The 23,409-nt window shown below is 34.8% G+C and overlaps 1 protein-coding gene across 2 annotated transcripts in view; it reads left to right on the forward strand.

Annotated features, from left to right (window-relative positions):
• The window catches only part of LOC109110048 (muscleblind-like protein 1), a 39,726-nt gene that overhangs the window by 11,123 nt on the left and 5,194 nt on the right, over positions 1-23,409 (forward strand). The window contains exons 3-9 of one of the 2 annotated variants that reach the window (XM_042718930.1): positions 15,916-16,133; positions 16,524-16,770; positions 17,175-17,414; positions 18,879-18,932; positions 19,783-19,936; positions 21,320-21,355; positions 22,997-23,088. In XM_042718930.1, coding sequence (XP_042574864.1) covers positions 15,916-16,133; positions 16,524-16,770; positions 17,175-17,414; positions 18,879-18,932; positions 19,783-19,936; positions 21,320-21,355; positions 22,997-23,088 — 1,041 coding nt within the window. Of the gene's footprint in view, positions 1-15,915; positions 16,134-16,523; positions 16,771-17,174; positions 17,415-18,878; positions 18,933-19,782; positions 19,937-21,319; positions 21,356-22,996; positions 23,089-23,409 lie in introns of those variants that run through there. The other variant, XM_042718929.1, reaches the window with a different exon arrangement.

Below are 23,409 nucleotides of genomic sequence, written 5' to 3' on the forward strand. Positions count from 1 at the left end.
AATGAATTATGGCCTATGTCACATCTGTCCAGAATGAGCTTCTGTGAAGTTCCACTTATCCATTACTCTGGCTCATGACGTCCAGTGTTTGGCTTAGTGTGGAGCTACTAAATTATTCATATAACTAAATGTATTTAAAAATTAAAAAGACCACATGTGCTAAATTATTAAAATGTTTAAATTTGCTGAAATATTAAAAACATCAGTTATGAGTTTATTAGGTGTTAATTTGTATCACCAGGACTTTGCAAAAAACTCCACGTACTGTAAGTGTGTGTGTGTGTGTGTGTGTGTGTGTGCATGACCACTTCCTTCCAGAGCAGTAGGGAATGCCACTTTGTAATTTTCCATCTATTTTTACACGGCAGGAAAAAAGCAAATACACACACTCACACACACACACACACACACTGGCGGTGCAGGGGGATTCAAGCTAAATCTCAGGTCTGCTGGGAAACCTTGGCAGTGTTTCAGATGTTCCCCTCCACAGACACACACTCACTCATTCACACATACATACACACAGAGACATTTGTTTATATTGGACACATGCAGTAGTCGAGACCCTTTCACAAAATACACAGCATTTACAAAAATGCACTATAGGTTTTTGGACATTACCATGAAAATAATACCATATATATATATTTTTTTTTTCACACATTCATTCATTTTTTTTTTTTTTTTTTTTTTTTTCAAATGGTGTGTAAATACAACGATAAATGAATATGGTAGTAATACCAAACCATAGTAGATATTAATTTGTATATTATATTATATTTTGTTTTATACATTACTGTTCAAAATGTGAGGGTCAGTAAGATTTTTTTGTTCTTGACAGAAGTCTCTTATGCTCACCAAAGCTGCATTTATCATCAAAAATACATTCATTTTGTGAAATATTATTACAATTTAAATGAAATGTTTTCTGTTTTAATATATTTTGAAATCTAATTTCTTCCTGTGATGACATCTGATTTTTATGAAAACTTCTGTATTTTTGTGAATATTGTTGTGGAATCCTGTATTTCAGGATTCTTTGATAACTACTAGTTCAAAAGAACAGGTTTTTTTTGTTGTTTTTTACTAGAAAACTTTTGTAACATTATAAATGTCTTCCGTATTGCTTTTGATCAATTTAATGCTGTTTTGCTGAATAAAAGTATTAATGGTTTATATATTAAAAATATTAAACATTAATTTGTTGACCTTTTGTTTGGAATCTAATAAATGCAAACTAAAGGGGAAAAAAAATTGTTACGATTGATAATATATACCATCATACTCCACAGCTCTGGTAGAGCCACAGTACTGTTTTCTAAAAAAGGAAGAGTGAAAAACAGATGAACTATGAACACGTGTTTTGCGTCAGACAACTTATGAGAAGATCTACTGTGAATAAAGGCCAGTGAGAGTCGTGAATCTATGCTGGCCTCATGTGCTTGTGTGTGTCTAAAGAGAGAAAGAGAGGTAAAGATCTAAAGAAATTGTTTCAGTGCAGATGTGGACAGAAGAACATTGTCTAGTGTGTGTGTGTGTGTGTGTGTGTGTGTAACAGCTCTTTTGGCCATGTTGATTCGTGCTGGCTGGATGAAAAGCACACTGTGAGGCTGCTGACGCTGACTGCCATGGGCCAAAGTCCACACACACACACAGCTCAGCTTTATCTATCACCCTTCCATGTGACAGAATGATAGATCTGTTATCTCTGCCTGTATAAATAATACTGACTGACAGAGAGAGAGAGCGAATGCAACAACAAACGAAGTAAATAAAACCGACCGAAAAGAAGTGCTTTAATATGAAGGAAAAAGGAGCGTGTTAAAAAACAGTGATTTTCAGAGAGAGAGGAACAGCTATGAATTCGGTGTTGTTTTACACTTGCTCCGAGCGAAATGGAAGATCATAGAGTGGAAAAGTGGCTTGTAAGTGAAGCTGACGTGGGTGAGAGATGTTTGAGCCGGCTGGCCAGTTTCCTCATCTCTAACAAGAAACAGACCAGCCATATGGCTCACAGAGCCAAGATGGCCATGCACAGGTTTTGGCGGGAAGAGAAACAGGAAGATCTAAGTGTGGGTCAAAACAGACCAAATAAGTGCATCTTCATCCATGAAAACACCTCGTTGTGAGGCCAAAAAAAAAAAAAGCGACCCTGACTTTTGTGCAATGCATTTCTAACTTTTTTTTGTCATGTTTAATATTAACATTTCCACTTGGAGCTCATTTTTAGATTAGAAACTTATTTTTTTTTCCAAAAACATAAAAAAATCTTACAGACTTTTGACGAATGTTAGTGTACGTCACATAAACATCAAATCTGTTTCATATAGTGGTTTTATGTATGTCACTGCTTTATGAGGGCAGCTCACAGCTTAACGATTAGAGCAGACTGTGGATGGCCTTCTTTTAGATGATATAATTAGAACAAGTATCACATGACCAGGCATCTAACACACACTGGTGCAGACACACACACACACACACGCTCATCCAAAAACACAACACAAATAAGTATCTATGCTTTCAACAGTGCATTTGCATATCATGCGAATCATTTGACTGAATATAGTCAAATATGCTTTCCCTTCCCAGCAGCCCTCACGAGCTCCAATCCGACAAGACAGAGGTGAAGTGGAGATCAACCAGTAGTAGGGAGGACCAGCACTCCCATTTAATGCTTATCTCTCCATTTTGGCTCGAGTTAGTGCAATTATGCAACGTACCAGAGGGGTCTTCTCAGTTTAATGGCGCTGTTTGCTGGTAACGAACGCTCCTTTGACCTTGTTCAGTCACACAGAACAAATCTGAATGCTAAACAGGATGTTCAAAGCCGATACACCTGCAACTGCACTTCAATTGAATTCTGGTTTATTTGTTCCCTACAGACTACATTGTCTAATGAACTGAATTACACAACCGCGGATTTATTTGTTGTGATAATTATCATTAATAAATGTAATTAATTTAATTTGCAGGTTTGACATGTTTACCATAAAATATCAACATTTTTAATTTTGTTTAATTTTCAGCTATTTGAATTAACATATATAATGTAATTTATATAATGTAGTATTATTCATGTTTTAAAGGTACAATATGTAAGATTTTTGTTATAAAGTATCCAAAAACCACTTGCACGGTGTTATATATTTCATGCAGTTGTGTACTTACGTTATCTCAAATGTTCCCAAGGATTTGTAAATCCATAGAAATTCCAGTTTTTAAATAATGACTTGTCCCTGGTCATTGTCTCCTATCAATGACGCAATATCCGCGCTATCCTCGGTTTCTACTTATGCTCGTGGAGGAATGTGGAAGTGTAAGTTATACCGCATGCAGCACGCCACTGTTGTGCATTTACGTTATCATGGATCACGATTACTCTTTGGAAAGTACAGAAAATTCAAAAAACGTAGATATACACCAACTGAGGCAAGAAGGCATTGGGACAAACACAGAAATAAAACTAGAATGAATATCAACATGGTGTTTCCAAAATGGAGAGAACTTTGCGAAAACCTCGAACTGGACAGAGACTCCGCTCTTGCGTGTGTTTTAATAGAAAGGTAAGCAAATATCATCCGTGAAAATTATTTGTGAGAACGACATCTCCCATCGTTCCATGCTCCGTCATTGCATTATCGAGCTTCGCCTCTATTATTGTTTTGAAAACTTACATATTTTACCTTTAAGTAAAATAAAAAAAATGGATTCTAACTAAAATTATATACATATCGCCTCATTATTATGACTATGGGAAAATATAGCTATCCTACATCATTACTCACAAAATACACTACTGTTCAAATGTTTGGGGTCATTAAGCTTAAAGAAATTACTACTTTTGTACGGCATGAATGCATAAATTTTGGTAAAAATGATGGTAAAATTTTTAGAATGTTACCAAAGATATCTATTTTAAATAAAAGTGATTCTTTTGAGCTTCTAAAATATTAATCAGCACAAGTGTTTTCAACATTGATAATAATAATAATAAATGTTTCTTGCGCACCAAATCACTTTTTTTTTTTTACGTGAAGTGTATAATTGTGTGCCCCTAGCATCACAAAACTTGTTTGAAATAATTGTTTTCAAACAGGTTTCCTGAACATGTCCCCATTTGTCATTGGTTAAACTGATAGATAGTCCCTCCCCAACCTCACATCATTGGTTGAGTTCATATTGCTGCGTGGAGTTGCAAAAAAACCCTAACTCTCTTTAGCTTTAAACCTGGACTTATTTAGCTGTAAGGACCTTTCAGGTTTGCCTTCGCATTCATCCATCAAGCATGAACCTGCCCTGCCCTTAAAAACTGATCCTCGTCCAAAGAAAAGACAAACAGAACAAGGCATAACATGAGGACTTCAGAAGAATGAAATTTCAAAGGCTAGATGCTGAGAAGAGAGGTTATTTAGGATTTGTTTTTTAATGGTGAGGTGTGGAAGCCTGAATCTATGGTGAATGCTACTTTGTACAGTGATGTCACTTGACATTAACATGTGACTTTATGACATTTTTTGACATAAAGCAGAAGTCAATTGCCTTTTAAATGCTTTGCATTGTTACTTATGACTATACCAGCTTTAAAACTGCAGTCTGCAAGTCCATTAGCAAAGATTTCTCACAGCTAATGGACTTAATCTTGGCAGCAAATGATTTAATCTGGATTTTCTTGACTAAAGATGCCAAATGGTAACTAATTCAGAGTTTTTTTCCTAGATGTTTTTTTACACATTTTTTTTTTTCATTTAAATGAAGGCAGCTGTTATTATATAGCAGAGACACATGGCTAAATGTTCCTGTCTGCCCTCTTTTTAAATTGACTCAATGCCGATGATTATTTCTGTATACATTCAATATGTTCTCTCCCACAAGCTTGATACACCTAGGAAAGAAAAATGACAAAGAACGCCTATTTAATATCTTAATTGCTTCTCTTACAATGGTAATATCTTTTTTTCTGAACAAAAAATGGTTGCCAGCCCATTTCTGTGCAATTACCTTATGTTTTGTAGGTTAACTGGACCTTGTTTGATTTGAAGTGTCATCAGTGATGTTATTGTTTATTAGGACTAAGTCTAAAAACATAAAATAAAATAAAAATACAAATTAGAAATGTTGCCCTGGCAAATAACTGAGGTGTAAGTTGAAATACAAAAATAGCTAAAATAAAATAAAATATTATATGAAAAGAACAAACTTTTTAAATAAAAATTATAAATGTTGCCCTGGCAGCTAACTGAAATAATAATAAAATACTTAAACTTAATAAAAAGACAAAAATTGTAAAAATAAATAAATAAAGCTCCATAGAAATGTAAACAAAACAAGAAAAGCACATAAAATTACTAAAACTTACTAAAATTAAAATTAACTGAAAATATCAAAAAAAAAATACAAAATACTAATAAATACTATAATAGTACATAATGCAAAAATAACTAATTTATTCTCAAAAAACCTGAGCTACGATTTTACATTTTTCTTCATTCGTGTCAAATCCTTATACTATATTATATGGTAAAATTTGTTTATTTTAATTTTTCCCAAGAAACTTTATGGAAAACTTGATACTGAAACAAAAATCTAGTCCTGAGCTTAGAGCGAGCAACCACTGAGCAATAAAAGTTTTCCTCTGGGCTTTCTTGCAGATCAACATTCAATAATAAATTGTTGTTCTTGTCTTGTTTTGGACTGTTTAGTTAGTGTGGAAGTTTCTTAAGGGAGTTTGTAGCTTGGGATCCGAATACCATCATCCGCCTGTTTATAGGAACTTTTGCGTCTGAAGACGTCAGCACTTTGGAATACAGCTTCAGTGCTCAGCCAAACTCTGTCCGATTCTACAGAAGTCTTCATGGCGGCCGGGTCAATCATGTTGCACACACTAAAGCGCACATCATCTATTTGACCCCGTATCAACTTGAGTGTGTGTGTGTGTGTGTGTGCTCACTCTCTCTGTATATGGCTATTTTTGACACCAAGTTACATTCCAAAGTCTGAGACTCTGAGGGTCTTTTTAGTTGTGTATGACTCGCTCTGTTTACATTTCGTTAGTGGCAAACACACAACCCTCTCGTCAGGGTTTCACTACACTAAACAGCTATTAAAACCCAAAGCTAAACATATCTGCTACTGTACTGAACTCTAAAGTCACTTTATTGCTCTGAGATACTAATATATGGCTCCAGCTGTTAGATTACTCAATCATGAAGTTAATGAGATCTCAATATCTCAATTGTTTCTCCCAGACAGATTTAGTTTTTTATATATTTTTTATTTGAGGTAGTGTATGAAAAGTGATAATTATGTCTCAAATTTGCTCAGTGCTACATTAAAAACTCTGTTCTCTCACTTTTTTTTGTATTTCTGTTTTTTTTTTTCTACAAAAGAATTTTAAAAGAAACATCTCAGGTTGATGCTTAGATAGATAGATAGATAGATAGATAGATAGATCACTGAGTGGTCCTGTGAGTGTAGTAACATTTAACGAATGTGATCCAGCTCAACACACTTAACAAGCACTAGAGAAAGGGACTGAACCAGTCTCACCATGTATGGAGACAGAGCAGCGAATGCCCTACAGCAGCACAACCACTGTTAGTAAGACACTCATGGAATGTACACTCACAGAAAACACAGACACACTGGGCATTCATTAGAGAATAAATGACTGTTTGAAAGCATAAACATGAGTGCAGTAAATCCACAGAGGACGTTTTCATTCCTGGATCACGCCATAGAAACAAGCCAGCACTGGGATCTAACACACACACACACACACACACACACACACACACAGCATGAACCTGTCCAGCAGACCGAGAAAACTGTTTATCTGACATACTGTACCAGTATGTCATAACAAAATCATCTAATTCCTGCTCCCTCCCTTTCTCTCACTCACTCAGTTTTTTTCTTTTTGTATTATTCAAATATTTACACTAAATAGTACTATAGCACACACTAGTGCATTATTTAAATAAAGTTTCCTCAACTGCAGTGCACTCTGGGAGTCATGTGCACTGGAGGACATGCATATGAGTTTTAAACCCACATTGGGCCCTGGAAGAGTTAGATAGACCACTTATCAGGAACAGCCTGACCCTGACCTACTTCAGTGTGTGTGTGTGTGTGTGTGTGTGTGTGTGTGTGTGTGTGTGTGTGTGTGTGTGTGTGTGTGTGTGTGTGTGTGTGTGTGTGTGTCGCTGTGAGAGAGCGATTTCATCTCTGTGAGACTCAGCTTGTAGTGGACTCTGCACTTCCTGTAGAGCTGAACGGGCTGAGTCATCAAAGCTCTCACTGACAGGAAATGCATCATCAACCTCGACGCATCAGTCTTTACGAGGGAGGGGTCACCGAAATGCATTATTCATTAGTGCAGTGACCACAACACATACCATATCACATTAGCAGACAGAATTATGTTTGTGCGCATTGTATGTGCATTTTGTGTTGGTGAGGTATCGCATTATAGGTGAAATTCATATAATTACAGACATTTCTGAGGTTGTGTTTCAAAACACACACTGATAAGCGATGGTAAAGATGTGACTAGCCCTCCGCAGACTGTTTGCGCAAACCTTGTGTCTGTCGTGGTCATGGTATCCTAGCAACAGAGTCCTCCATCTAAGCCCAGCTCATTCTGATGTGTATTTATGAAAAAGGATCGAAAACACACTGAATTCAATTATCAAAGCCTTGGAATGATGATGAAAGAGAGAGGAAAGAAGACCGTTTTTTGAAATGCTTTTGCCTGTTTTTTAAATGTTTATGAATCTGATAATATACGCCTGTAAAAGTGAATATAGTTTGATTATACAGCAGCTCTTGTTTTTGTATGTCTCTGTTAAACGTTATATTTGAGTGATTATTTTTTTTTTTTGCTAGTTTTACGTCTCTCGTATCACATGGCTGTATAAAATAATTTTAAATCAATATTTCATTTGTTTATTTACTAAGAAGACACAGGATAATATATTGTCAGCTGGTCATTATCCCAAAATAAACCCCTTCGGAGTGAAACAGGATCTCTGTGGTAGTTTATTTTGTGGTAATGACCATCGGACTGTACATTGTCTCATAGGAGCTATGATTGAAACGCAATACTTTTTACTGCATTCTTAGCAGTTTATACTGTCTAATATCTCTTTATATTAAAATAGTATGTGAAATTGTATGCGGTATGCAATAATAAACATGATAACCATTAATATCATTGTCACTATGACCTCACTTTGTTGCACATTTTATCCAGAAAGTGGATAAAAATTAATCATATCAGAAATAAATTTTTAGTCCAAATTTGTGTAAAAAATCAGTTAACTTTTGGCGATCTGATCAAATATTGAGTAAAATTTAAATTTACTTCTGTTCCATTAATATCTCTGGAAATGGAAAATTTAGAACATTGCATTGTGAGATATAATAATCCATGTAGTGTTTATTTATATTGTAAATTCTATATACTGTGCACATATATACAGTCAATTTATTTTTTTATCAGATTTTTTAATGTTTTTATGCCCACCAAGGCTGCTAATATTTGATCAAAAATACAGTAAATATTGTAAAATATTATTACATTTTAAAACAACTGTTTTCTATTTGAATATATTTTAAAATGTTATTTATTCCTGTAATGCAAAGCTGAATTTTCAGCAGCAATTACTACATTCTTGAGTGTCACATGATCATTCAGAAATCATTTTAATATGCTTATTTGACCAGTAGTGTGTGTGTGTGTGTGTGTGTATATATATATGTATTTTTGTTTATTTTGTATATATTAAAACCTTTTATGTTCCATCTCTAATAATAATAATTATAAAAAGTGTTTAGAGTACAGACCACAGCTGAGTTTGAGAAGTTATCAGATGAGTGTCTGTGGGAGAGCCCTGCACAGGACCTGAACGAGATCACCCCGACTTTGAGGGTGAAGGAGGGAGGGTCGGATAATCCCATGGAGACTATACGGATAATCCCGGGATTATAATCCTAATCCTGTGTCACACTGGACAGCTCACATTGCTGCTAATCGGCTGTAGCGCCCTAAAGCCACTGTGAACACTCTTAATCCTGTTACTGAGATGCACGTAATATCACGCTGATAAGATAATCATACAGAGAGTTAAACGTCTATGTGTATGCCAGTTATAGCCTACATGTGGGCCAGCCTGTTATCTTCATGTCTGACTGAAAGTATAAAAATGCTTTTGTGAGACACCCTTCCACAAACCTGTTTTAGGTTTAGAGATAGAAAATATATTATATCAATAGAAAGGTAAATGAAAAAAAAAAATCCCCCAACATGATAGACAAACAAACATCTGTGATTGGAAGTACACATATTCGAATGACATTAATTACTGCAGACAGCTCCGTGACCTTTGACCCTACCCTTTCGCTCCGGATGAGACAGGCGTGTGGTCTCATGAGAAATGTGTAAGTAAATCTTGACAGGCGTGAGACAACGACAACAAACGTGCACCGTGAGAACCTTGGCAGTGTCAGAGGGGGGTGTGCAGCGAGAAAAAATAAAGAGGCAAAGAAACTGTTAACAAGAAAACTGTTGGCAGAGGCAGCGGCAGCCAACATGACAGCTGACCAAGATCTGACTCTCTCTCTCTCTGCTTCTCTCTTTCTTTCCCCGTCAACCACAAAACTGTAGTCACAGATGAAGCAATAGATGAACATTGCACAGAAAAAGAGAACTACACTTTTCTAAGAAATATGGTGTAAAACCTGCTATCTAGAGTGTTGCTAAAGTGTGGTTTAGTGTATTGCTGTGTGGTTGCGATTGTGAAATGGCACCTTTTTTTCAGCAAGGCGCATGATTTGAGATATCATTTATATCCTCAGCACAAAATTAGTTCATTTAGTTACACGCTAAGATATAATAGTTAGGAGTCTAATATTAACATACACTCCTAAACAAAAAAGAATGTATGGAAGCCCAATTCCACCACAATAGAAAAAAAAATCATGCTTTGGTAAATCATAATTATCACAAAAAAGAATTATAAAAAGATAGAAAAAAGTTTAAAATACCTGAAATTATGGTACAAGTCAAGATTATGAGATACAAAGTCAATGACGAGATGTAGACAAAATTGCATAATTTAGTCATAATTACTACATAAAAAGTCTAAATTATGACATTCATAATTATGTCATTAAGTCACAAATATGACTAAAAGTTTAAATTATGAGATAAAAGTAAATTAAATGACAAAGCAAGATTATTAGATACTTAGTTAATTATGAGATAAAAAGCCAAAATTATGGCATGCAAAGTTTAAATTATAAGACAAAAATCATGACAAAAAAAAAACAGTTATGACCAAAAGTTGAAATTGACAAGAAATGACTAAGTGAAATTACAAGATTCTAAGTCAATTATGAGATAAAAATCTAGATTGTGAGGTGTAGTGAATTTTAAGATGAAAAAACCGAAATTGACAAGAAATGACAAAGCAAAATTACAAGATGCTAAGTCAATTATGAGATAAAACTTACAATTATGAAATTGCATAATTGAAATGTCGAAATTTTGACAAAAATGAAATAATTCATTTTTTACTTTTATCTCATAATTTCAATCTTTTGTCATAATTTTTACTTTATATCATAATTTCGACTTTTTTTTTCAATAATGATTTAGCAAAGCATGATTTATTTTTGAGTGGAGGAAATGGGCTTCCATAAGAATTAATTCACTTCATTAGTGAAAATGAAGAGTACGACTTATTTCAGTGATATACAGGCACAGAATGAGGGGGAAATAGTTAGATCACTATTGAGCACTTACACACACACACACACACACACACACACAAATTGTAAAACACATCCGCCAGTAAACTGTAAGTCAGTGCTAGCACAAAGGGACTCTGTTGCTGCGGGACAGCAGTGGCTGACACTATACACGAGGATGAGACCTTCCTCCATCCCCTTATCACCACACACTCACACATTAAATCTGTACTAGGAATTTTATCCATCTCGGTGATGCTATTATATTGATACATTTTGGACATTCATTTGTAAAACAGAAGTTCAGCTTGTTTACTGTGCGAGTGAACGATGCAAGACAAATCTAAAATGGTCCTGTTATAATTAACAACTAAAAACTAAACTAATTTAATATGATGATATATAGACTTTAGACTGGGGTTTAAAGAAGGCCTTTAGACTAAAATTCTCTCCTGTCCTATCCTTGTACAGTCAGCTAAACCTTTTGTAACTTGAGATGGGCTGAGTTGAGACTTTTTTTTTTTTTTAATTTTAGTCCAGCTGTAAAAGGGAACGTCAGCCAGTGTACAAGGATGAGAGGACACTTCTTGTTTCTTATTTAATTCAAAGGGTTAGAGCGAGTCACATAAAACTAAACTTTTACTGACACTGACAGTTGACTAAGTGGATTTCAGGGATAAAAAATGCTACAAGTGTTTCTGCATGAAAGTATAATTCACAACATTTTGATAAGTACCTGTGAAATATCTAAAAATAACAAACATTTGTCTGACAGTTGACATGCATTGAGCTGCACTTTTTTTATGTATGTTAATCACTTTCTTTTTCACTATATGTGTGTTAATGGTGTTTCTGTAAATGCATGCATTTGCACAGAAACCACACCTGAGGTGATTGAAACATACCCTCTGTTTTTTGGCTCAGTGCTTACATGTTGCCATATGCAAGCAGTGACCTAAACGACCTGCCATAGCAGTGCTTAAAAGACTGCATCCTCTCTCTCTCTCTCTCTCTCTCTCTCTCCATCAGCTGTCAGGAGGCCGAGTGACGATCACAAATGACTTTCTCTCCAGCCTCTCTGATTTCACTGACAGGGCTGTCTGTAGTGCACTGACTGAGGATCATGTTTCAAATGCGTTTCCTGCCACGCGCAACTAAAGGTTTTTCACCTCAGTGATAAAAAACTTCAAACAGTACATGCAAAAAAACATGAAAAGGAATATTAGCACTTATGATAGGTGCTTCATGAAGTTGCCAGACAGAGCTATATTCACTCGAAATTGGAAATGTAGTATTATAGTGGATTCTTTATAATGTATTGTCTTTCTGTCTTTCTTTCTTTCTTTATACTCTAGATCTAACATTTTCTTCCACTGAATGGCTGTTTAGTTAAATGTCCTTACATGTGTGTGTCATTTGACCCGAGCCCCTGTGCTGCTGTACTGCAGGAGGTTACGGACGGGGTGAGTGGGGTTAGATGAGGTGAATGTAACTCGACTCCGGTAGCCCTGACACGCACAGCTCACCCCATATCACACACCTCCCATAAACACGTCTTTCTTTTATCCTTCAACTTGATTCTGTCCTCTTTCTTTCCCCTCCTGCCTCCTCTTTTGCTCTTCCTCTCGGCAGGTCAGTGAGCATACAGTGCTAATATCTCTGGCACACGCTCAGTAGGGCCGTGTTACACCTTTCACAGAACGCTCTCACCCACAAACCCTTCAACATGCACAGGCCCGCATAAAACACACACACACACACACACACAGATCCTTTAAACATTTTCATTGCACAGATTCACATTTGTATCTGACTTCCTACAGAGGTTTGACTGTGCTGACAAATATTAAGTGTCAGTGACTTCATGTGTGATAATATATATATATATATATATATATATATATACTATATATATATATATATATTATATATATATATATATATATATATATATGTATGTGTATATGAAAGTATGTATATGATTTGTATTATGAGGTATTACGATTTAAAAGCTTTATTAAATTATTTCGTAAATAGAATAATAATAATAAATATTATTAATAATAATAAAATAAAGCATTTCATAACATTTTAACAAGCTGGTAAAGTTAATTGGTGGATCATTACATAAACGTGGGAAATAAATTGTAATAATTAAATACAACATTATTAAATAAAATAATAATAAAGCATTTTTATAGCATTTTTATCTGTTGATTGGTTGGTCATTGTCTAAAAAAATGAAAAACCAATTGTATTAAATAAAACAATCATATTTATTAAATAAAATAATATAATACAATTATGTATAATTATAATGAATTATTAGTTGCAAATTAAAATGAAATTTATTGCGTATTTTTTATATATTTCTTTAATTAAATATTGCACAGCATTTTAATTTGAATTTTTAAGTTGAATGCTATAATTGTACTTAAAACGTCGTTGTTTAACATATTTTTGGCTTGTCTGTTAAAATGAGAATTATACATTTAAAAAAATAAAAATAACAGCAACAGTTGCTAAGGTAGTAACATTTGAAGATTTTTAGCAAGGGCCTTTTGAATTAGAAAACTATATTTTGAGTATGAGACACTTGCATGAATCAAGTTTGCAGAAATGCAGAAGGAACTAAAGACAGAGAGTTTTGGGAGAGCCTTCATCTTCTCACAGCCCAGCTTCACTAATGTCTTAAACAGATGGTAGAAACTTCAGCTCACCGAATACCAGCCAGACTCTCTTTGATTGGCCGGCTCACAGCCGAGTATGGTTGTGTTTTATTTCTTTTCTACATGCTGCATAGATAGGAGCACACACTTACGTCACACTTCCAGAAGGTTCTGCTATCTGCCTCTGTCTCTGTGGTCTATCACTGACCAGTTATACAAAGTATTCGTGTTAGACTACAAATAATAATCTTAATGCTCTAGCGTGTTATTTTAGAGTGCATATGCTACCAAACTGCTAATGTGATGTGTAAATGTGATTGTTGGACAGGTGTTTAGTCAAATCAAGACTTTTTATAGATAAGTTCCTAGTTTATTTGTGTTTGGGAAACTTGGTTAATAGTATATACAGCTGGTGGAGATCTTCACTTTTTACATCATCAGTGATCAGGATGAACTGATGACGTCTCTCAGCGTATGATAGTGGAGGAAGACAAACCCAGAGAGGGCTTAACATTTAGGCGTGTGTTTGTGTGTGTGTTACTGCTGTGGGACATCTGACTCCCTGCTATTTTCCCCTCGAATTGACATACCTGACCTTTCGCTCCCAATGTTTGTCTAACAGGTCCCACACTTATTATGGACTTGGTCTAGCTGAATTGGGTGTAAAAATGCTATACATTTATTTTGTCTTTATAAAAACATGAAATATTAAAGAGGTTGGGGTCTTGTGTGTGTGTGTGCTGTAAGAAAGTAGACTAATATGTTTATTCAGCAAGGACACACAGTTGATCAAAAGTGACAAGACATTTATAATGTTACAAAAAATGTCTATTTCAAGTAAAGGCTGTTCTATTCATCAAAGAATCCTGTAAAAAGGTATCAGGATTTCTACAAAAATATTAAGCAGCACAACAAATCAGCCTATTAAAATGATTTCTGAAGGATCATGTGTCATGAAAACTGAAGTAATGGCTGATGAAAATTCATCTTTGCATGACAGGAATAAATAACATTTAAAAACATTTTAAAATAGAAAACAGTCATATTAAATTGTAAAATAATGTCACAATATTATTTTCTTTTTCTATCAAATAAAGGCAGCCTTGGTGAGCAAAGAGACTTTTATTTTAATTTTAAATTCTTGTTGACTATATTGGTTTGAGAAGCACTTTATAATTTTTGATTTATTGTCTATCTATTGTGCTGTGCATCTTCTTCTACTGTTATAACTGAAAATTATTATTGTTTTTTTTTTTTTATTGAATACAAAAAACACTATATTTTACTGAAATTTTACAAGCATTAATAAAAACGCTGTATTCAGAACTTGTAATTATTATTTAAATTATTATTATATAATTAAAATTAAAACAGGCTATAGTTTTTTTACATGTTATAAAAAAAGACGGGTTACTGTAGATCCATAAACTCGTCAGATGAATTTCTCTCGCACTGATGTGACTCGTTAATCGATACTCAGCTAATCGATTGAGTGACAGCCTGTCAGGGCCGATTCCACGTGGGCTGAAAGCAGCTGCGGGTTACGCTCAGATGCATTAGAGCAGAGGGCTTTCCCGTGCACTCAATACTGTCAGCTGGAAGGAGAACAGTTCCCTCTATCTGCTGTTGAACAGAGAGAATGAACCAGAACTGGAGATACCAGTTGCATGCAATTTACTTTTCAGTTAATTTTCAAGTGCAAACATTGTATGATTGGTGTACACCCATACTAGGTGTCAACGTGGATCTGTGTTACTATACTTTTCTACAGTGTGTTTTACAAATTTGTGAAAAGTGCAAGTCTACTTTGCTTTAAACCAGTATATGAGTCATTTTACCATCATTTAGATACCATTCTAGTTTATTTTTTATATTTTGAATTTTTTTTTAACTTTATATTTTCTGTTTGTAATTTTATATTTTAAATTTAATTAGTTCATTTAAGTTTTAGTTTTCTTTTTTTTGTTTTTTAATTTTTTTTAGTATGTACTTTGGTTTTTCTTAATATGTCTATGTAGTTTTTATTTTTTTTATTTTAAGTTTTAGGGTTTTTTTTAGTGCGTTAAACTTAAATGAAAGTGATTTGGAGAAATTATATGAACATATTTGAGGAATTTAGGTTAATTACAAGAGGTTAAATGAATTGTTAAATTGTTTGTTCACCCACAAAATGAACTCGTTCTGTCTAAAATCTCCTATATATATATATATATATATATATAATTAACACATTTGGAAAAACACAAGGGTGATGAAATGATGACAATATATTTATGCTTTTATTCATTTTTTTTTTTTTTTTACTGGTAATTTTGTGTTTTAGTAAATCACAAATGATTAATTTACTTGAATTAAATTACTTTTATTTTTTACATGTATGAATCTAACATAAAAATCACGTTTAAAATCACAATAAAACATGAGGTTTAATATGTATATTTCCTCTTTCTTTTCTTCTCCTCACGTTCTTCCTCTCTCTCTCTATTATTCTCAGGGTCGTTGTTCCAGAGAGAACTGTAAGTACCTGCACCCTCCTCCTCACCTGAAGACGCAGCTGGAGATTAATGGCCGTAACAATCTGATCCAGCAGAAGAACATGGCAATGCTTGCCCAGCAGATGCAGCTAGCCAATGCCATCATGCCAGGAAGTCAGCTTCAGCCAATGGTGAGGCTCCATTCTTATGACCTCAAGAGAGATACAGAAGCATTTTCTGTAAATGTTAGTCTAAAAATTTAGTTTATTCTATGCTTTGCCACTTTTATTTTTTATACCAACTAAGGGTTTTTATTATGATATATATATATATATATATATATATATATATATATATATATACAATGCCCAAAAAAGTAGTTAGATTAATTTGTATTAATGGTATAAATGATAAACTGCTGATTAAAAACAATGAAAAATGATAATAATAATTAATAACACAAAATCATGTACTGCCATGTTACTTTTTGTAAGTGTGGATAATAGTCAAATAACAGTGCTTATTTTTTGGCCCTTGACCATATCATTTGCATAAGTCACCGAAACAGAAAGTCGATTTATAGCACTATATCAGTTTCATTTATTGTTGTTTTTTTGTTGTTTTTTTGTGTGTTTGTTTTTGTTTTTTCGGTGACGCTTGGAATTAACGCCAGTGCAGCTGCTGCAGCAGCCGCCGCCGCTGCGTTTAATCCGTACCTGGGCCCAGTGTCTCCTGGGCTGATGCCCGCAGAGATCCTGCCCAGCGCACCTGTGCTGATGGCGGGCAGCCCTGCTGTGCCGTCCGCTGCCAACGCCGCAGCAGCTGCTGCTTCAGCAGCGGCCGCACAGAAACTCCTCCGAACAGACCGACTGGAGGTATGAGGTCATCAGAGAGCCATGACATCATCACACACTGCCAATATCAATATCTCTTTCTTTCACACATATACACATTTAAATCTTAATCTTTGTGTGCATGCAAGTACCTTACAACTATACATGCTAGTAAGTAAGAAATAAAGGGGCTGCTGCCCTCTGCTGACCACTGAATGGAAAAACATGCATACAGAAAGTTCACATATTATGCACACTACTGCATATTACATTGTTTCAATGGTAGCATGCCATTCTAAACATAATTAAATTAAAGATTGCAGCGCCTCTTTATTAATGAAACTTTGGCTAATTAGTGCACAATTCAGTAAAATTTCGTTTTTTTACACAAACTTTGTAGTCTCTCAATATGCCAAGCGATGCATTACAGCTGTGTGTATTTTCAGGTGTGCCGTGAATACCAGCGTGGCAACTGCTCCCGTGGAGAGACGGACTGCAGGTTTGCCCACCCTGCCGACAGCACAATGATCGACCCCAGTGATAACACAGTGACCGTGTGTATGGATTACATAAAGGGCCGCTGCTCCAGAGACAAGTGCAAATACTTCCACCCCCCTGCACACCTGCAGGCCAAGATCAAAGCGGCCCAGCACCAGGTCAATCAGGCCACGGCCGCCGCTGCCATGGTGAGCACATCCTCTGCATCCTCACACACACACAGTCATGTAATACTGTTCTCATGCATCATACTGTTGGTAGGATTAACACTTTCTCAGATGGTATATATTTGACCTTGGGTTAACATTGACATTTCTGTGGCATTTAAAGGAATTGTCCACACAAAAATGAAAATGTACTCACCCTCAGGCCATCCAAGATGGGGATGAGTTTGTTTCTTCATCAGAACAGTTTTGGAGAAAGCATAGCATTAGATCACTTGCTTTGCAGTGAATGGGTACCGTCAGAATGAGAGTCCAAACAGCTGATGAAAACATTACAATAACTTATCATTTAACTTCAAATCGAGTCCTCTATCCATAATATTGCTTTTTCTAGTGAAAACGTCATCTTGTCTGAATCAGGAAAGAAGTATGCACAGATCAAGCACAGTTTACAGTCATAAAGGGCTGTTTTGATGTGAGAGGACAATAGGTGATGGACTTTTGCCCTTGAGGAAGCATTATTATGGTTTATAGACTGGTATTTTTGTTTAGAGTAAAACATCCTTAATAATGGATTTGTATCTTACAAACACACAGCTTTTACTTCTTAAGACAATAATTGATGGACTGGAGTCATATTGTGGATTATTGTGATGTTTTTATCAGCTGTTTGGACTCTCATTCTGACGGCACCCATTCACTACAGAGGATCCATTGGTGAGCAAGTGATGTAATGCTAAGTTTCTCCAAAGCTGTTCTGATGAAGAAACAAACTCATATACATCTTGGATGGCCTTTAGATGAGTAAATTGTAAGCAAACTTTCATTTTTGTTTGAATTCTTCCTTTAAAGAAAAACGTTTTAATAAAAAAAGAAAAAAGAAAAAAAAAGGAATCTTTAAATAAGGATTTATAAACAATTTTAGTGTACACTTTCTTGGTATATATTTGATCTAAGGTTTCTAAAAAAAAGTTTCAGGAGTTTTTAACAATAAATAAGAATTTATGAATGTTTCCTATGGATTATATTTTTGATAGAGTTCTGTATAAGATGTCATTGCCATTCCCATTTAAACTGCACAAATATTTAATTTCATCATCCTGTTGAGCAGAGGGCAGCGTCCTAGTTATTTTTATGTAACATTTCTGCACATTAAATGTATGTTTGCAATCCAGCGCAATGTTATCCACTGTTGACGTATTACAAGTATGTTTACTGTCAATGAAACCCTGTTAATGTTACCATAATTGTTGTACTTGTTCATTGAATCTCAGTACAGAGTTCTCTAAAACGGACTGTATTTCTGCATGCCTTAGTCCTGATATCCCCCTGTATACTGCATTCCAATGATTTGTTTTTATTTGTTTTTTTCTCACCTACCCAAAATGCACTGCTGCCCCCATGATGCACCTCTGCTTGCTGTTTATGTTAATGCGCTTGAACCCCATTGGCCCATTGCCATCATGTGCTCGCTGCCTGCTAATTAAGACTCAGTCGGCTGTCAAATCACTGAAGCGACCCCTCGAGGCCACCTTTGACCTGGTACTATGACCTTTCACCTTTTTGCTTGGCATGTTGCTTTATTGTAGTGTCTTAACAACAGAAGAAAGATAATTTGCAAGCATAGTCCTTTTGTTATCTGTTTATTTAATGCCTCTGTTGTGTTCTGTGTTACCATGTCGTGTGATCAACTGACTGCGGCGAGCATATTGAGCAGATGTGTAGCGAGAAACCAGATATGCCCGTCTGCCGCAATCAGATCATCACACGTGTGTTATTCCAGGGCGTGAGGACAGGGCCAGATGTTCTAAACTCTAGTAACATGGCTTCTATATGTTTATGTTCAGTATGCATGTTTAGGATCTCTGTGTAGTGCATGTGTCTATGGGAGGGGTAGCAGCAGAAGACTACTAAAGCTCCACCATTAAAGCAACAGAAAAGATCTAGTCTCTTTCTCACACTTATCATGGAGTGAGCAGTGCAGTTTATTTTCCTTTTTTTCTTTTCCTTTTTTTTTTAACGAGTTATTTTCGTCACTTTTGTCTGCAATACATTTGAGTAGTGCTACGCTTGCTTCATTTGCATTGAGTTAGCAGTATGGATGTTGTAATGTTAATGAATTAATACTCTCCTGATGTTAAACTAAGAATGTAAATCACAGATGCTCAGTTTTATAGCGAGAGAAACTGGCTCTTTGGCTTTTGCTTGTGCCGTAGACATGTATTAGCTGCCGCTTGCTTGCTTGTTTGTCAGAATCGAGCCCTGTGATGTTTTGCCCTCTGATGATAATTCTGTCTTTTTCTTGTTCCTTTCCTGTCTTTACTCTCTTCTACACATCCCGACCCGTTCCCCATTTCCTCCACCCCCCTTCCCTGTGGTCTTATCGGAGCAGGGAATTCCTCACAGTGTCATGCCACCTTTGCCAAAGCGGCCTGCGCTTGAGAAAGCCAACGGTGCCACGAGCATGTTCAGTACTGGCATGCTCCAGTACCAGCAGGCTTTGGCCAACATGCAGTTTCAGCAGCAAGCTGCCTTTATTCCGTCAGGTAGGGCTTCTCGTCAACCCTGACCACTCCTTGATCTCACCTTTGACCTTTCTAAACTGTAAGGGATGCACAAAGACATGGACAACAAAGACAACCTTTTTTTTTTTAAAGAGACAGGGTTCCCACAGCCATACCAAAAAAAATTAAATAGTAACAGAGAAGGTTGCTTTTTGTTTAGTACATCATATATACAATAGTAAAATATAATAGTAGTATATATATGTATGTATTATATGTAATATAATTGTATTCATAACAGTGTAGTATGGTATAATAAAAGTATATTCTAATACTTTACAATTACTTTACTGTATATATATATATATATAATAGTATGTAATATGTAGTAATACCCCTAATTACTAGTTTTATAAATGTAGTATAACACAGTATAGTATAATATAATATATCGTAATACAAATAATACATAAAATAAATAAAATTATATGTAATATAAATATTTCTTTAAATAGTTTAATTGAACTACTACTTTACAATTACTTTGTACACACACATATGTATATAATACAATAATTATAATATTATGCCAATGATTGTCATTATAATATTGTATAATATACTGTATATATTGTATAATATACTGTATCATACTATACATACTATTATGCCATACGACTGAGAGATAGACAGACAGACAGACAGACAGAAAGACAAACAGATAGACAGATAGATAGATAGATAGATAGATAGATAGATAGGATAGATAGATAGATAGATAGATAGATAGATAGATAGATAGATAGATAGATAGATAGATAGATAGATAGATAGATAGATAGATAGATCTTTTCATTTGTAATTTATTTATTTATGGTTTCATCAAACTACTGGGATGGAATGTTGTTTATACCTGCTGTAGGTAGTCACTCCATTAAAATATATTCTAAAAATCTATATCCAGTGGAAAAGTCATAGAAAACCATTTGTTCAGAAGGTGTGGGAACCTTGCAATTTATGCACAGTAAACTGAGCAATAAGAAATGGGGCTGTCTGTCAGTTTTTTCTGTATCACCTCATCATTGTATCACATTTCTACTCTGAATATACCTGTAGTTGAGCTCATGGCTTTCACTGCGAAATACAGTTGCCAATAACCCTGGGATGCCCCTCAGTCATACTAACGTCTGCTATGGTGACGGTCACACATACACAAGTTTCTGTGAGCTCACAAATACATGTGCTCCCTTCCTGAGTTCACGGTTTTATCAACTAATCGGTCTCTTATGGACATCATGCTGTATCACTGTAATGATTATTGTCTTCCTTTAATTATGATTTCTTCACTCTAACCAACCTTGTGATGGGCTGTTGTGATTCTTCTCCCTTTCCAATCCACTTCCTGTTGCAATGCATGATGGGCAGGCTCAATATTGTGCATGGCCCCTGCAGCGAGTGTGGGTAGGTTTCTAGACTTCCTCCTCTTAGTTGTTCTCACGCCCTCAAAATCCACATGGCCAACAATCTGGCATTGATAAGTGGGCATCTCTGTGAGCGCTTCACTAATGAAGTGATTTATCTGTGATTTGAAGTTAAAGTCAACATGAAACGGCATCTGCAATGCAGCTTACTTCAGTAATATGACATACTTCCAAGTGAAACAGAATATTCAAGAAGATACGTAGAGGAAGAACTTGATTTGATTGATCAGGAATTGCACTGGATTGTAAAAAGTGGCTTTTAGGCACATGAAAGTTGGCAAGTTGGAGGAGGCGGCTGAACAGTAATCTTTGCATTAGCAGCCACCAATACATTATGCAAAATTAGATTCTTGTATATTATTACATTTTGATTTCATGTTGACTTTAAATACAAACAAATATGGTTTCTTTCAATGTGAGTAGTGATTATAGCATTCTGTGTATTGTTTTGTGGGTTTTGGTGGCTTTTTAAAGAGATATTTCACCTAAAAATGAAAATTCTGTAATTTACTCACATTCTTGAAAAACAAAAGGAGGTATTTTGAGTAATCTTGCTGTGCAAGTTTAAAAGTCGTTTTGAAAGAATAACAACCTAAAAAATAAATTATATAATATATATATAATAATTGATCTTACATAATAATATAATAATTTATATAATATTAAATATTGATCAATTTTAATAATATAGCTTATAATAATATAAATTATATATTATATATATATATATATATATATATATATATATATATATATATCTAATATATATATATATATATATATATAATTTATAAATATAGTATAACAGTACAGTATGGTATAATTTGTCATAATAATATAAATATTATAGTATAACAATTACTGTATAATTTATATATGTATGCACTTTGTTTAATAATGTACTTTTGTAAAATATAATTAATATGTGATCATTATTAATATAAAAGTATAATTAACAATTCTTTTATATGTGTTTGCGTGTGACAATGTTTTAATATATCATCAAATTTATTATAGAAATTATATATATATATATATATATATATATATATATATATATATATATATTATATATATATATATATAGTATAACTTTACACATAATATAATATTATAATATGTAATATTTAAGTTTGTAATTCTGGAATAACCTGAAGGTGAATAATAATAATAATGGCAAAATTTCAATTTTTGGGTGAACTATCCCTTTAACTCCTGGCACTGAATTGAACACTTTGTAGTTGATACTGTTTTTCACTGCAGTTGTTTGTTGCTCAGATAATCAGTGTTGAGCATGATGTTCAAGTAAAAAAAAATATGAGAAGGGTTAAATGTTAAAGTAGTACATGGAAGCTGAAACCTAAATGCAAAGTTTATGAGATGCCATACATTGTTTCCTTCTCCTTGTAGCTCTTGATGTACTGGCTCTTATGACACTTTACCTGCCCTTATGTCTTCTTTAGAACAATCTCTCTTGCCACCACTTTTGGTTTGCCGTTTGCTGATATCACCTTCAATGCTCACTTTTCTTTCCATACCCCTGTGTCCATTCACTCATTATGTTTGTGCACCTGTTGGCCACACTCCCCGTATGTGTGCTTATACCATTTTCCCTCTGAAGTTCCCATGATGCACGGCGCTTCCCCGGCCGCTGTGTCCGCAGCAACCACATCTGCCACAAGTGTTCCCTTCGCATCTGCATCAGCCAATCAGGTTTGCTCTTTTATGGCCTTTTCTCTCTATATCTATCTCTCTCTCTCTTTCACACACACATACACACACTCTCTCTACCTTTCTCTTTCTGTCTGATGGATGTTTCTGAGTGCCGAGGGCCCTTTATAGTGATCTCTCCCCCTTGTTGGCCTACACAGGTTTTTGATAAGTCGTACACTTTTTGTGGTACTTCCAACAACAGATTCACAGTGAAAACATTTATTTGACATGTAATTTTCTCACTGCATACATTGGCTGCAAAAATGCACTATGAAGAGAGAGCTATGCACAAGTAAACTGAGTTGTTTGAAGTATCTTCTG

This window comes from Cyprinus carpio, chromosome B2, assembly GCF_018340385.1.
Source record: "Cyprinus carpio isolate SPL01 chromosome B2, ASM1834038v1, whole genome shotgun sequence".
In the NCBI taxonomy this organism is placed as follows: Eukaryota; Metazoa; Chordata; class Actinopteri; order Cypriniformes; family Cyprinidae; genus Cyprinus; species Cyprinus carpio.